The sequence below is a fragment of the Desmodus rotundus genome, chromosome 7, assembly GCF_022682495.2.
Source record: "Desmodus rotundus isolate HL8 chromosome 7, HLdesRot8A.1, whole genome shotgun sequence".
NCBI classification, from domain to species: Eukaryota; Metazoa; Chordata; class Mammalia; order Chiroptera; family Phyllostomidae; genus Desmodus; species Desmodus rotundus.
This window is the reverse complement of record NC_071393.1, coordinates 4,212,600-4,227,785: the sequence shown is the minus strand read 5'-3', so window position 1 is coordinate 4,227,785 and position 15,186 is coordinate 4,212,600. Positions and strand designations below refer to the sequence as shown.

The 15,186-nt window shown below is 52.2% G+C and overlaps 1 protein-coding gene across 4 annotated transcripts in view; it reads right to left on the bottom strand.

Annotated features, from left to right (window-relative positions):
* The window catches only part of CAMKK2 (calcium/calmodulin dependent protein kinase kinase 2), a 44,071-nt gene that overhangs the window by 24,586 nt on the left and 4,299 nt on the right, over nucleotides 1-15,186 (bottom strand). For all 4 annotated transcript variants that reach the window (XM_053927654.2, XM_053927652.1, XM_053927651.1 and 1 more), the window contains exons 2-3: nucleotides 4,318-4,825; nucleotides 90-137 (exon numbers count right to left, since the gene is read on the bottom strand). In XM_053927654.2, coding sequence (XP_053783629.1) covers nucleotides 90-137; nucleotides 4,318-4,761 — 492 coding nt within the window. In that variant the 5' untranslated portion in view covers nucleotides 4,762-4,825. The remainder of the gene's footprint in view (nucleotides 1-89; nucleotides 138-4,317; nucleotides 4,826-15,186) is intronic.

Genomic DNA, 15,186 nt, shown 5'->3' with positions numbered 1-15,186 from the left:
CCCACCCTTGCCTCTAAGGCCTCCTCTCCCACCCCCAGCTATAGCAGGCGCCCCCCAGTATCCTATTCTCCGGCTCCGAGGACACTTACCTTTCCAATTTCATCCTTCAGTGTGTACTGGTTCAGCTGCACACAGTCCTGGAGAAAAGCAGAAACACAGAGAACAGGAATGGTAAGGCTGCAGCTAGATAAACTTGTCACAAACGAGATGAACACTTGAAACCAGGACCCAAATCAAAAAAGAGGGCACTCCCCACTCCCCAGAAGCATCCCCAGTCGCTGGTCCCTGAGCTGGTCCCTCCGCAGGGCGACCAGTGTCCTGACTTCTAAGAGCAACTTTTATTTGTTGCAAAAAAGTAATCGCACAGTATGTACTCTCCTAACACCCATTTCTAAAGCTTGTTTCCATTTATACAAGTTTCAGTTCAAATAAAACAAGTAATCCATGACCATGTTGCCCTGTAAAAACGCAAAGTGGTACAAGAAGCAACCATGGGACAAAGGTTTCATAGATGATACACAAAAAGTATAAAACATAAAAGGAAACAAATCATGAACTGGACTTCGCCAAAGTGAAAACATCCTTTCTTCCGGATACTATCTAGGAAACGAAAGCCACACACTGAGAGAAACTATTTGCAACACATACATACTCGTGAATCAGAGGAAGGACTGGGATCCACAGGATATAAAGAACTCTTCCAACTCGCTGAGAGGACAACCCAATATTTTTTTAAATGAGCAAGAGATTTAGAAAAGATCTTTCTCCAAAGAAGATACAAATGATCAAGAAGCACTGTGAAAAGATGTTCAACCTCATTAACTGTGGACAAATATAAATTAAAACCACACCCAATAGATTAGTTAAAATCAAGAAAACTAACCAAAGAATTTAGGGCATACAGACCCTTCACACACTGCTGGTGGGAATTTAAAATGGTGCAGCCTCTTTGAAAAAGTTTGGCAATTTCTTAACATACACCTATACGACCCAGCTGCTGTACCCCTGGGTATTTACCCAAGAGAGCTGAGAACTCGCGTGCAGACAAAGACTTGTGTACAAATGCCCTTAACAGCTTTATGTGTAAAAGTCAAAAACTGGAAACAACCCAAAAGTCCATCAACAGGTAAATGGATAAACAAGCTGGGGCACATCAGAACAATGGAGTCTTTTAAACTATTTTATTTATTTATTTTTAGAGAGAAGGGAAGGGAAGGAGAGAGGGAGAGGAACATCAGTGTGTGGTTGCCTCTCGCACACCCCCTACTGGGGACGTGGCCCACCACCCAGGCCTGTGCCCTGACTGGGAATCCAAAGGTGACCCTTTGGTTCACAGGCCAGCACACAATCCACTGAGCCACACCAGCCAGGGCTGGAACTTTTTTTTTAATCCTCACCTGAGGACATGCTTATTGACTTTAGAGAGAGGGGAAGAGAGGGAGAGAAACACTGATGTGAGAGACAAATGTCAACCACATATTGCCTCCAATATGTGCCCTGACCAAGAATCAAAGCCGCAGCCTTTTGGTGTACGGGACGACGCTCCAACGGAGCCACGCTGGCCAGGGCTAATGTTTTTAATGATGGAATTCTCTGTACTTAGCAATAAAGAGGAAGGAACTACTGGAGTCGGCAGCAGCATGGACAAGCCTCTACATCATTATGCTGTGAAAGAAGCTACGCTATAAAAGAGCGCATGCTCGATGACTCCACCTATATAAAGTCCTAGAACTTGCAAAGTAATCTGGAATGAGTAAAATCAGGTGGGCGGTTACATGGGGAAGGGAGCGGGGGAGGGATGCGTTGCTGGGTGTGCTGGAAAAGTCTGTGATCTTGACCGGGGTGACGGCTTTACAGATGTGCAGCTACACCAAACCTGAGCCTATCACGCCCTTGAAATACGTGTGGTTTTACTGTACTTTAATTACACCTCAGTACAGTCGGGGGGATTGTCAGACGGTACAAGAAGAAAACCTGGGAAAAGAAACACGGTAGAAAACAGTACTTCACGGGCTACAGATACGCCCAGCATTTCCCTTGAATGTTCACCTCCACAAGTTAACCCTCCCCTCAATCTTGATGTCAGCCTGGTGTATAAAGTCCCAGGCCTTTTTCTATTAAAGGCCCACATACATAGGATGGGGTCGAGGAGGAGGAAGTGGTGCCACACTAAATCATTTCTCAACTTCCTCTCACTGGAGAGTCGCACGTCACAGCACACACGTGACCTGCAGCTTTGGCCTGCGGCCCTGCCGCACCCCATGGCTCACAGAGCCCTCCCCTCACTGGTAGACGTTTCCGGTTGTTTGCGGTGTTTCTCTCCAGCGTTACTTTCATTCTGAGTCCTGGAGGGATGAGACAGGCAGAGCAGGTACTATCCCAAGGGGTCTCACCGCTTCCTAATCCAACCCTCACACGCTGCTGAATCCATCTTCCAAAGGTCTGCTCTGTCCATGGAAGTCCCGGCTCACTGGGGCTTCCAGGGTCAGGTCCTGACTCCACCGCCTGGCCTCAGAAGCCCTCTACAGCTCTGGCCTTGGCAGAGCTGCCCTGCTGCCCACCAAATACCAGTCGTCCATTTCTTCCTTATAAATGGAAGTCAGGGTGGCAACAGCCTGAGCTGGCCAATGTCATTTCCCAGCCTCTCTTATAGCCAGGGGTGGTCATGTGGCTGCGTTCTGGCTCATGGGTTGTTAGGCAGTGACCCCTGTTAAAGGCCCCATACTCTAGCTAACTGAACCCGACTACCCTTCCCCCCACCTCATGCCTTCCATCTCTGGGCCTTTTTTTCGTAAAGATTTTTTTTTTTAAATTTATTTTTTATTTATTTATTTATTTATTTATTTATTTATTTATTATTTATTTATTTTTTATTATTTATTTATTTTTATTATTTATTTATTATTTATTTATTTTTTATTATTTATTTTTATTTATTTATTTATTGATTGATTGATTGATTGGGAGAGGGGAAAGAAGGGAGAAAGAGAGGGACATAAACACCGATGTGTGGTTGCCTCTTGTGCGACCCCTACTGGGGACCTGGCCGGCAACCCAGGCCTGTGCCCTGACTGGGAATTGAACTGGTGACCCTTTGGCTCGCAGGATAGCACTCAATCCACTGTGCCACACCAGCCGGGGCCACCTCTGGGCCTTTGCACATGCTCTACCCTCCCTCTGCAGTGACCCTTCCTGTGTGTGCCCATCTCAACTGTGGAAGTTCCACCTGGCCCTCAACATGTAGTTAAATATCAGCCCCTTTAAAAAGCCATTCCTGACTTCCAAGCTTCTCCCCATTAAATGTATTCATTCCTTCAACAAATACTGTCGAGCTCCTACTACATGCCAGGCCTGGTGCAAGGCCCAGGGGACACAAAGGTGAACTGGACCGCGCCCTGCAGAGCCGACACTCTAGCTGGGGGGAGACAGGCACTAAGCAACTAAACGAACACACAAGACAACCACATGGTAGTGAGCACTGTGACGCAACGTCCTTGGGGCAACAGGACAGAGGGCCTGGGGGCTGACAGCTGCTTAGGGAGGGAGTCCTGGAGGCCTTTCGGAGGAGGTGACATTTAGGTTGAGAGTCAGACATCAGAAGGATGTAACCTTGCAAAGGTGGGAGAGCGTCCAAGCAGAGGGAAGAGCAAAGGTATGAGCCTGCATATTTGAAGAATCTCAGGAAGTGCATATGGACGGAGGTCTGCGAATCAGGAGGTGATGCAGGAGAAAGGGGGACAGATCACCCAGCACCCTGTGAACCTGGGGTAGGTCTGACCTGCCTCCCAGAAGTTTAGCGTAAGGATTGAGTCAGAAATGGGCACACACAGGGTGCTGAGCATGGTGCCTAGTGCGAACACCCAGCAAAGGGGGCCATGCTGTAAGGCCCTGAGGTCTCTCGGCGACCTGCCACCCCCATTTCTGAGCGCACAACACAATTTCCAACCACCAGCACGTGATCTCTTTGCTGGAGGCTCTCTCTGGCCCCGAGCTGTTCTGCCCACACTGAGGGCAGGTCACCCACACACAGCAGCCCTCACCCCTCGAATGTGTGGAGTTGGTGTGAAAGGCCCAGCTCCCATCCCTCGTGTGGGGTAACTCTGAGACTATGTTCTCCCTGTCTCCCGTGTTCCCCAGACAGAGAGCCCCCCGTGCCTAGAGGTCACCGGCTCCACGGCATCCTCTGTGGATTTCCCGTCCCTCTCCGCCCTCCCCACCTGGGTTTCCTGGGGTCACATCCCAAATCGGCTGCCAGGAACATTCTGGGGGAGCCTATCTAACGTGGAAACCCTGGCTCGGCCGTGGCCGCTCACGCACCTGCATACCAATGATGGAGACGTGGTGCGACTCCACCGTTGGCCGCCGGGGCAGCCGTGGCGAGGACTGTGGGGAGCTCACAGGCGAGGAGGGCTGGGCTGGCGGGACGCAACGGCCGTTCACGTCCAGCTGGAACCGTTCCTGCAGCGACAGCTTGCAACCAGAGAGGTGGGGCCGGGCCTGGGACTCAGGGTCGAGGGGGACTTCTCCGCCATCGGCGTCCAGGGGCGCTTCCTGGTCCAGGCCCTGGTCCGTGGCGCAGCTCGGCTCGCACTCGGTGACCACGATGAAGGACTCCATGCCCAGGCGGATGCTCAGGGACGAGAGGCCCCGCAGGGCCTCGCAGGGCTTCTGGCCTTGGCTGCTGCTGCCGCCCACGCCGCACAGGTCATTCTGGGGGGCGGCCGGGTCGCTGCAGGGCTGGCTAGAGACACATGATGACATGGTGTGCGCACGGACCTCATGTGACACGGCTTTGCCGGGGCACTCCCATCCACCAGGGCGCCGCCTGCAGAGAGAGGAAGGGTCAGCGGCCCCGCCCGCTGCTGATGCCTCTTTCCTCCCTGGGTTGACATCCATCCCCCCAAATTTGGCAAAACCTGACCTCTGACCTATACAGAAACTAATATTCCACATTTCCTTCTTTTAAAAGTCTCTCCTCACACATATAACAAGAAACCAAAACTCAATTCCACAAGGAACTACGTATGAGTAAACCCCAACACAGAGCACACATGCCCCCTACAGAGGGGGCTGCTATTTCCAGCTCAGAACAACTCTTGCTAAGCCAGGATCTGGGCCGCTACCGCCTGGTCCTCCCCGCTCCCACCCTTTCCCCACCCCCCAAAAGAAGCCCTAAACCCAGAATGTTAGATGGGATCTCAAGATTATTTTTTAATCAGCTATTATCTCAAATATTTTTGAATGCTGGGCAGGTCCAAAGGACACTCCCGCCTGGCGACCTCTGCACTGCATCGCTTTGCCATGGCAACAATTCAGTCGGCACCTTCCAGTTTACAAAACACCTTCACATCAGCATAATCTCCCAGGAGTCCTAAATTGTTGGTTTGCTATGAGAGCCCTGTAGTGTAAGTGGGGAAACTGAGGCTGGAGGGATTTGTCCAAGGTCTCTGAAAGCACAGCCCACCTGCACAGCATTTGGGTCTCCCAGCCAGTGATCCTCAGCTGAGAGGTGGGGGTCAGGGGGTCACATCACACCAAGGACAGGCACCCGGACGGCGGGAGCCAGGACGGTCTGTGATACCTGGGGAGCCGGGCTTGGTAGATGCGCTACCTAGTGTTTTCCTAGTGCGGCTGGTGCCTGCCAGAGACAAGGCAAACACGAGGCCTGATATCGAACAGCTTGGTGGTTCCTCCAAAAATTAAATAGAGAATTACCCTATGACCAAGCAAGGCTGCTCCTAGGTCTGTACCCAAACAGCATGACTCACAACAGCCCAACGGGGAAATAGCCTCCGTGTCCATCCGTGGGCAAGCGCGGCGTGGCGGGTCCACTCGAGGGAGTACGATTTGGGCCTGAGGAGGAGTGAGGCACTGACGCGAGCTGCTAGTCAGGTATACGTCAAACACATCACGCTCGGTGAGGGAAGCCAGACCCGAAGGTCAGGTCCGTATGATTCTGTTCATACAGAATCCTTCCAACAGGCAAATGCACAGAGACAGAAAGTACATCAGCGGCAGCCTAGGGTGGGGGAGGAGTTGGGCAGACGAGGAGCAACAGCGAATGGGGCCAGGGTTTTCTTTGGGGATGAAAATGTCCTGGAACTAGATGGACTGTGAGTGGACTGGGCGCCACTGAATTGTGTATGACCATTTTTTAATGGTTGATTTTTAAAAAGACTGACACGCTCCCTTAGTCTGTCGATTCCTTCCGTCTCTGAGATAGAGTGTAAACCTTTGGTTCGTGTGTTTGGACAAATTCTGCTGGACAAATGTCACAGATGCTACTGGAATTCAGGGAGGACTCAACAGCTGTGCACAGTGGCAGCTTTGCGCTAATCACGTCACAAAGGGGCTGAGAGTGGTTTTCGGTATAAATGGTCTCTTGGTGACACTGGGTGGCAGTGAGGGGACAGAGAGGAAGGTGCCGATGGGAGTGGAAAACCAGAGCTCCCTGGAGGAACCGGATGAGGGGCAGAAAGATGCCCCCTGCCTCCCTGGGACAGTCCTGCTGGAAGTATTTCAGGAACCACTTCTACATCAGGCAACCCGACAGTGGTGCGGGCCGACGGGGTCCCTGCTCTCATGGAGCGAGGAAAGGCCAGTGGAAAGGCACCGAGAAAATAGCCACAGGTGTCCCAGCCTGGACACGGGCACGATGTATGAACAGTGTTCGTGGTACAGGGACAGCAGAGCCCAATCACAGGACACGAGGTGGGCCGCAGATTCCAACGACCACGAAATGGTGTGGCAAGACCACACAAAGCGGAACGTGGAATTACCACATGACCCGGCGAGCCTTCTCCGAAGTGCACACACGGAAAAGAAGTGGCAGCTGGGGCTCAGGCACGTCTACTCCCACATTCACAGCAGCATCGTTCACAGCAGCCAAAAGGTGGCAACGACCCAAGGGCCCGTCCACTGATGATGGATACACAGAATGCGGTCCGTCCACAGGCTGGATTATTCAGCCATAAAAAGGAAGGAGGTTCTGCCATGTGCTACAGGCTGGATGAACCTTAAGGACGTGCGGAGCGAAACAAGCCAGATGTCAAAGACAAGTACTGCACAACCTCAGTACAGTAGAGACCGGAGCAGGCACATTCAGAGACAGAGAGTAGAATGGAGGTCACCAGAGGCTGGTGGAGAGGGGACCAAGGGGTCACTGTTTAAGGGGGGGCAGAGTTTCTGTCTGAGATGATAAGAAAGTTCTGGAAGAAGGGGAGATGGTCGCACAACACTGTGAATTTAACAAAAGCCACTGAATCATACACCTAAAAAGGGTAAGTGTTGTGTGATGTATATTTTACCAAAAGTAAGAAAATAAGAGTAAAACTACAATGAAAACCTTTTTCCCCCTCAACTATCATATAGGCAAAGACAACAAATGTAAATACAACACTATTTTGGTGTGGCTCCAGGAAGTATGAATTGGTACCATCCTTACAAAGGGAAATTCACCAAAATTTGGCAAAATCCCAAACACACATGCCTTTGACTTAGCAATTCAGCACCTAAGTATTCATCCTACAGACAACCTCACACATTTAAAAAATAACGCATGTACAAGATGCCCTGGTCAGTGTGGCTCAATTGGTTGGGCATCATCCTACAAACCAAAAGGTCGCCGGTTCGATTCCTGGTCAGGGCACATGCCTGGGTTGTGGGTTCACTCCCCAGTCGGGGCACATACAAGAGGCAACCAACAAGTGTTTCTCTGCCTCATTTTCTCCTTCCTTTTCCCTCTCTCTAAAAATACATAAATAGAATCTTTTAAAAAATATTGTACACACAAGGTTATTTTTGTAGTGTGGTTTGAAAGGACCATCCATAGGCGACTGGGTAAATAAAACGAGGTACACGCACCCCAGGAGAAAACCATGCATTTAGTTTAAAAGAGGTAACTCTAACATTCTAACATGAATTAGCTCCAAGACACACTGTTACACGGAAAAAACCAAAACATTAGCATGCTGCTGTCGGCCTCGGGGAAAGGCCTCATGTGTAGACATGACTGCATATGTGTGGCGTGTTTCGGGAAAGGTACACGAGAAAATGGTAACCGTGGCCTCAAGAGAAAACTACCGGTTGGCAGAACTGGGGAATCTAGGTGGGAGGGACTGATGTTTCACTGTACCTTTACTATAAAGGTAAAAATTCACCCTGGCTGGTGTGGTTCAGTGGATTGGGGGCAGGCCTGCGAACTGAAAGGTAGCCAGTTCGATTCCTGGTCAGGGCACATGCCTGGGTTGCAGGCTGGGTCCCCAATGCAGGGGGCGTGAGAGAGGCAACCTTCTTAAAAGAAAGAAGGTAACTATAGCCACAATAGGACTTAGGATGACAAGGCCTAGTGCGCTACCCGTGGGGGGAGGAGGGGAGGGCGCAGCTGGCCCATCTCCTGTTCCTCTATCAGTCCCTCCTGCCCTGGCTTCCTCGTCAGTGAGAAACCACCACCCAAGTTCGACATGCTCTGTGGCCCCAACTGCTGTCTCTCTACATGTCCCTTTTATAGTCCAGGTGTCCCAGGAGGGGAAAAGCAGGGCCCCTGAAGTTCGCCTGCTTGGACTTGCCAGGGACGCAGCCTCTCTCAGCCTCAGCGTTCTTCCCTATGAAATGGGCACCCACCCAACAGGCACAGGGCTGTTAGTTAAATGGACTACGCACTCCACATCCTGCCTGGTGCACAGGTGAGTGCTCAAAGGCTCCTCTTTCCCCAAGCGCCTATTAAATGCCCACTACCTGCCAGGCTGTGTTCCAGAATGTTCCTATGAGGTTCTGCTGTCCAAGAGAGCCAGCCTGCTCTTGGACAGCTTCCAGGGCCCCGCTACATGGGCCTGCCCACCCCACAGCAGGGTAGCGGCTTCGGGGGCCTGCCCTCCCTCCCGGAGCCACCTGATGGGGCTGCAGTGTTCCTGAAAAGAAAAGGTGCCTGGCAGCACCTGGGAAAGTTAATGGAGGGTTTTTTTTCTCGCCAACAGAAAAACAATTGCTTATCGATCTTCAGTCCAGGCCAAGGACACCGACCCATCCGCTCCCAGCAAAGCCGCTTTTAATCAGTCTCCTTGGCACGCTGGCGTCTGGCCTGGCCTTGGCTCTTGAGGTCCGGAGGAAGGAGGAGTGGAGATGTACCCTGGCTGGGACTGTGGTGGGCGCTCTGTGCTACAGGGGCAGGTGTGCCCTGGTCTCAGCAAAGGGAGTTCAGACCTCAGGGCCTCGAGGCCACTTGGAGGCCATTGGTCTGCAAAGAGGCCTGGCAGGCAAGGGCCTGGCCATTCAGCCTGACGATAAAGATCTTGTGGGGCTGCAGACCCTGTAAATGACACAGGTCCTGTAAGGATCTAATGAAACCTATCAACTCTCCACAAGAGAAAAATGTTGTACAAAAAGACGACTGTTCGTATTAATAACAGTAACAGCTGACACCCGGCTGGGCGCTCATCACACGCCAAGCGTGGCTAACTGTGAGGCCAGGGTCCTCCAGCCCACACTGGCCCCTGCGAGGGAGGGATGGCTGAGCGTGGCATTTCAGGGCCCCAGAGTAACGGGACCTTCCTGCAAAGATGCTTGGGTTGGACAAGATGCCAAAAGCTCTCTCCCCTGAGCCTCCTGCCCGAATGCTGGGTCCTTCCCCACCCTGAAGGCCTCCCCCAGAGCCCTTGGCCAGCAGCACCAAGTTCCCTTCCCCTCTCACAGGGCAGCGCAACTGAGCGACCAGACCAGACCCTTCCTGGAGCAGATGGACCCGGGCTTGGGGCCAGAATGAATGGAAGTGTTCCTTCCTCTGCCAGAAGCCAAGTGGCAAAGGCCTGTCGGAAACACATTCCTATTTCCTGGGGGTGCTCACCAAAGGCAGAGGCCCAACAAAGGAGCCCAAAATAGCTGCAAGGATCCTGCCGAGGCTGGGGGGCGATGGGCTCCCCGGGGCGACAGGCATGGCCAACACATCCTCTCTCACGTGAGGAAACTGAGGACCAGGGAGGCCCTGAAGGAAAGTCACTCACTGATGTGTTTTTTCAATAAGTAATTATTGAGGACCTACTATGCGCTGGATATATAAAACAGACATGTTTTCTTAAAAGTAGGCACACAAATGACTCTATAAGCACACAATGGAGGAAAAAAACAGGAAGTCTGAGAGAAGACAGGATGGGAATGGTCTGAATGGGCAAAGGGGGTCAAGGAGGGTGTCGTGTTGGGTGGGGAAATTATACGTAGGCTGAGAACCTCCAAGGTGAGTAGGTGCTGAGGGGGCAGGAACTTGGTCTGGGGGAAGGAACAGCGTCTGAGAAGGGCCGGTGGCAAGTGGAGGGAACAGAAAGTCAGTCCCTGGGGCCGAGTGTGAGTGAGGTTGGTGGGGAGGGGGTGGGGTGCAGAGCACAGGAGCTTCTGTAGACGCATCCAGGGCAAAGCCACAGGGAGCCCACTCGGTGCCTGTTATGACAATTGTGCCCCCCCCAAAAAGAAGTGTTAAGAGTCCCAATCCCAGGACCTCAGAACGTGGCCAACTTGGAGAAAGGGCCCTTACAGAGTGAATCAAGGCGGACGGAGGCCATCGGAGTGGGTCCTAACCCCATGGGGCTGGTGTCCTTACAGAAAGGAAAGATTTGGACATGGAGGCCTCCACGCAGGGAGAACGCCACGAGAATGTGGTAGCAGAACCTACAAGCCAAGGAACACCCAAGGTGGCTGGCACGCCCCCAGACGCCGGGAGAGAGACACGGAACAGAGTCCCCCTCGTGGCCTCAGAAGGAACCAACCCTGCCAACACCTTGGTATTAGACGTCTGGCCTCCAGGACTGACAGCCAATCCGTGTCTGGTGTGAAAGCCACCCAGTCTGTGGTCCTTTGACATGGCAGCCCTAGCACACGAACACAGCTCCCCACCCAACCAGAGGAGATTCTCACTGTCCCTGAGGCCCCCACTCAGCAGCGCTGCCCAGGGCTTAAGGGGGGTGGCCTGGGAGGCTCAGCTATCCCAGCTGCAGAGCTGAGGCCTGACACCAGCTAGAATATTTCAAACTCAGGGCCTTGGTCCAACCGAGTGCTCTTATCAGATTCAGTGACACCAACTCTTACAACTGTCCATCCTTGAATGCTCTTTGGTTTAGAGGAGCTGAAACTGACCGTCTCCCCAGAGACAAAGCACCCCTCCCACCCGCCAGGTGGCAGGAAGAACAGTTCCAGCTTTCAGGTGCTCAGACCCCATCCCCACCATAGTCCCTAGAACAAAATGATGGCAAATGGTGACTCAGAGGACATTCGGCCACCAATGTATTTTGCTTGGCCTGCACTATTTAAAACTGTTTTGCCCTGGCCAGCTAGCTTATTCGGTTAGAGCACAGCCCCGATATGCCAGGTTTGGTCCCAGGTCAGGATACGTACGACACACAACCAGTGAGTGCGTAAGTAAGCGAAACAACAAAGTGATGTTTCTCTCTCTCTCTGAAAAATCAATACATTAAAAAAATTTTTTTTTAACTCTTTGAATAAGATGCCAACATTTCAAAGCCAGGAGAGTTCAGATAAAAATCAGAACTTCAGAGATTGTTGAAGAACTGGGTACTTTGGCGGCTCTGGGCCAGCAGGCCCATCCTCACCACATCCCCCTGCCACCCCCAAACTAGGACAGGCTGAGCGCAGTGTCGCATGCCCTCCCCTCTGCCACACGTGGTGACCTATCCCCACTCCCATTGGCCCTGCTCTGAGACGCACTAGGTATCACCAGTCCCCCACTCCAACCATTTCGTCTCCCCCGTGAGAAGAAGGTGGCCCAGCAGGTTTAATCATTTGCCCAAAGTCACGCAGCGGTACCAGGAAGAACTAAAACTGGTCTGAGTTTTTCAGGAAGGGACTAAGAATGACTGGTGCATGCTTGCCGTGTCCACATGTTATGTCTGGAATAAAGTTCAGGGCGGGCCGACGTCTCTAATAAAGGGGAGCATAGAGCCCAGTCTTCGGCCTTCCTGAGGCCATGACCTGGGCAAGAGGGGACCAAGCCAAGGCACAGTGTCTCCCGGTGCTCAGGAAGAGGTGCACAGGGTTTGGGCACGGACACTTGGAAGTGACTTCACTTAAGGGAGCTGTAGCTTTGCCTTTCTTCTTTATTGCTGAACTCCAGGACAGAACTTTCTAGAGTATTACTAGCACTCAGTAAATATTGGCTGGAGGTCACTGTTTGCTTCCTCCATCCCAAGGCCATTCAGAAAGTCAGAAGCTTTCCTTAGCTGGCCTGGACTCCGTGCTCCTGTGGTCTGATAACAGCGGCCTGATTTACAAAATCCTGCCGCGTGAAAGGTGACTCCGTGGGGCTGTCTGCACCACCAGCTCAGGGTGACCTAGGCCTTGTCACCTGGGCATCAACTGCGCAGGTGAAGTGATTGATTCAAGAGTAGCTGTGACCCAAGTCAGTCTACCAAGTCTTATTTTATGACTTTTGTATTAGTATTAAGAAGAAAGACTGTCTCTTTCTGTGGAACTTAGTGCAACGAGGACATACTGTAGAGGTATCAGGGGCTGGAGAGAACTCTGCCTTAGAATGAAGCTGACAGAGAAGGAAGAGAGGAGACAGATGGAGAACTGAGACTGGAGACACTGTTTGGGCACCTGGATCCACCCATGCCTGAAGCCCATATATCCCAGGAGTGTTTAACTATATGAATCAATAAATCCCCATTTTTGCTCAAGTTTGTTTGCCATTGGTTTTCTGTCACTTACAGCCAAGCATCCTGATAGGAGACACAGGGCAGACTGACAGAAAAGCTTCTTCACTAAGCTCCCTGCCAGATGATCAATCAGCTTCCTGCACCTTACGACTCCCAACCAGGCCAAACCGCCAGGCAGGTGCAAGTCCCTGGCAACCCAGGCAGCCTTCACCTTGACAGTCTGGCAGAAACCAGAGTTCCAAAGTCAGTCAGTCAGTCAATCTGTCTCTCTCTCCTTTTAACCTTAAAGAAAAAAAAAATCAAGGATGGGGAAGGATGGATGAACAGGACAGAGTAAAGGAAAGAAAACAGCACTTTTTTCCATTTTTTATCTTTTGATTTTAGAGAGAGAGGGAGAGAAAGAAAGAGAAACACAGATTCGTTGTTCCGCTCATTGATGCACTCACTGATTGATTCCTGTATGTGCCCTGACTGGGGATCAAACCCGCAACCGTGGCATTTCAGGGCCTAACTAGCACTTTCAGCCCGAGAATCGCATCACAGAAGCAGCAGCCTGGTAGCCGTGGATGCAGTAACAGCGATGGCCAGCCCTCTGTATAGTGCGTGCCAAGTGCCAGGCACTACACTAAATGCTCTGTCATCGCAACTTGGAGTCAGGTGCTCTTGCCATGTTTATTTCACTGGTGAGGAAACTGAGGCACAGTGAGTCTGAGTGACTTGCTCACAATCGCACGGTGCTCTGGGAGTGCGCGGATGTGAAATGAAAGGCTCCCAGAGAGGTAGAACCTGGTGACCAGGCGCACATCCCCTTTCCTTACCCGCATCACCTTGGGGACCTGCACCCAGCAAACGCTCCCCAAACGGAAGCTGTAGCCAAGAAAGCTCTTCGGTGGCTGTCAAGTTCAAGCCCCTCGATTGGTTTTGATTTATATTAAAAGCGTTGTATCGCTAACCCCACTCTAACTGTTATCCACATGCATCACCTTCTCACAAAATTAAACAGTAATATGATGAGAACATCATTTCGCACCCCGGCTCACTCGTGCGAGGAGAACCTGCCAGCTCTCCCAGCCTTCACGACCAGTGCACCAGGGCAGTCTTGAGGCCCAGGGAGGTGGGGCGACCTCCCCAAGGTGGCTGAGCAGTCAGGGCTAGGCCGGGACAAGGACCTGGTGACCCGATCCCCGCAGCCCATGCCCCCAGCAGCCCTGGATGCTTACGGAGCAACAAGCTCAGTGGTGTGAAGAGTTGCCAGGTGGCCACTACTCAGCCAACGATGAAGCCCCATGAAGAGGGGCCCCCACACACAGCCGGGTATCTAGGGACAGATGTACACCTGCGACCTTGAAATTGGAGGAAGTGTGACTATGGGGATGGGGGGAATTTGGAAAGGGAGGTCGGAACAACCTTATTTCCTTCCTCTTCATCCACTGAACCCCTCCCAACCTTTCACCGAATGGAAGGAAAAGGCAGAGAAACAACTGGAATTGCAACTTGTAATGAAAAGAGACTTTGACTCCAACACTCTCCTGCTTAGCAAATCAGAGACAGAGGGGGCCGACTTGGAAACCACAGGAGTCCACATGCACCCTCGCCTTGCACGCCCGCAGCCCTCCTCCCTCCCTGTGCCCTGCCTTTGGGGGTGATGCTCGATCTAGCGCTCTCTCTCCCTCCCTTCCCAGCCTCCAGCACAAAGCAACCCCAGCCCAGGGCAAAGAGGACTAGGAGCAGCTGGGGGGTCCGGGTCCAGCCCTGTCCCCCACACCTGGACCCAGAGTGTGGGAGAATTGTCTGCAATGATATTCAATGAAATCTCTCCCCACTAGAGGCACTGAAGGCATAAATCCCAGCGTACCTTTAGGAAGGCCTAAGGGAGGTGCCCTTTCCCCTACACCCTGCCCCCCAACTCAAACCTCTGGTTCCCCCCTTAAACTCCTTCTGCGGAGGGTATCCCGCAGGGCCCCCCTCCCACTCACTTCCTACCTTGTGTCCCAGCCACAAAGACCTCAGCCTCCCAGTGCTCACGCCTCCCACTTCCTTGGGCAGGGAGGAGCGGGGCGGCATCCCTCTCTCTACTCTCCAAGTTGTGATTAGCATTTCTCTCTCTCCCACTGCCATCTCTGAACTATTTACAGAAACCAACAGAAGACAGAGAGACAACATAAAAATAGTTTCAGGGTGGGGTGGGGGTGGGGGCACCACAGGCTCTTGGATTTTTCTTTCTCTCCTTTTCAAAAGGGAATCGCTTATCTTTTCCAAAGCACTCCCCAACAATTCACAGACTGCTCACCTGGGAGCTCCTTGGGGACAGGCACCAAGCCCCCGAATTCCTCAGTTCCCAGGGCAGAGCCTGCCACCAGCCCCCAAAAGTATGGGTTTGGGGAGAGCTCACCGGGGCTGAGAGCCAGTGACCTGCCCTACCCACTTCCCACCACCTCCCAGGCCTCCTTCCAGCATTCCAACCACACGAGCCAGCCCACAACACAAAACTGAGGCTTTTCTCTACGCTTAAAATGTTCCATAATTG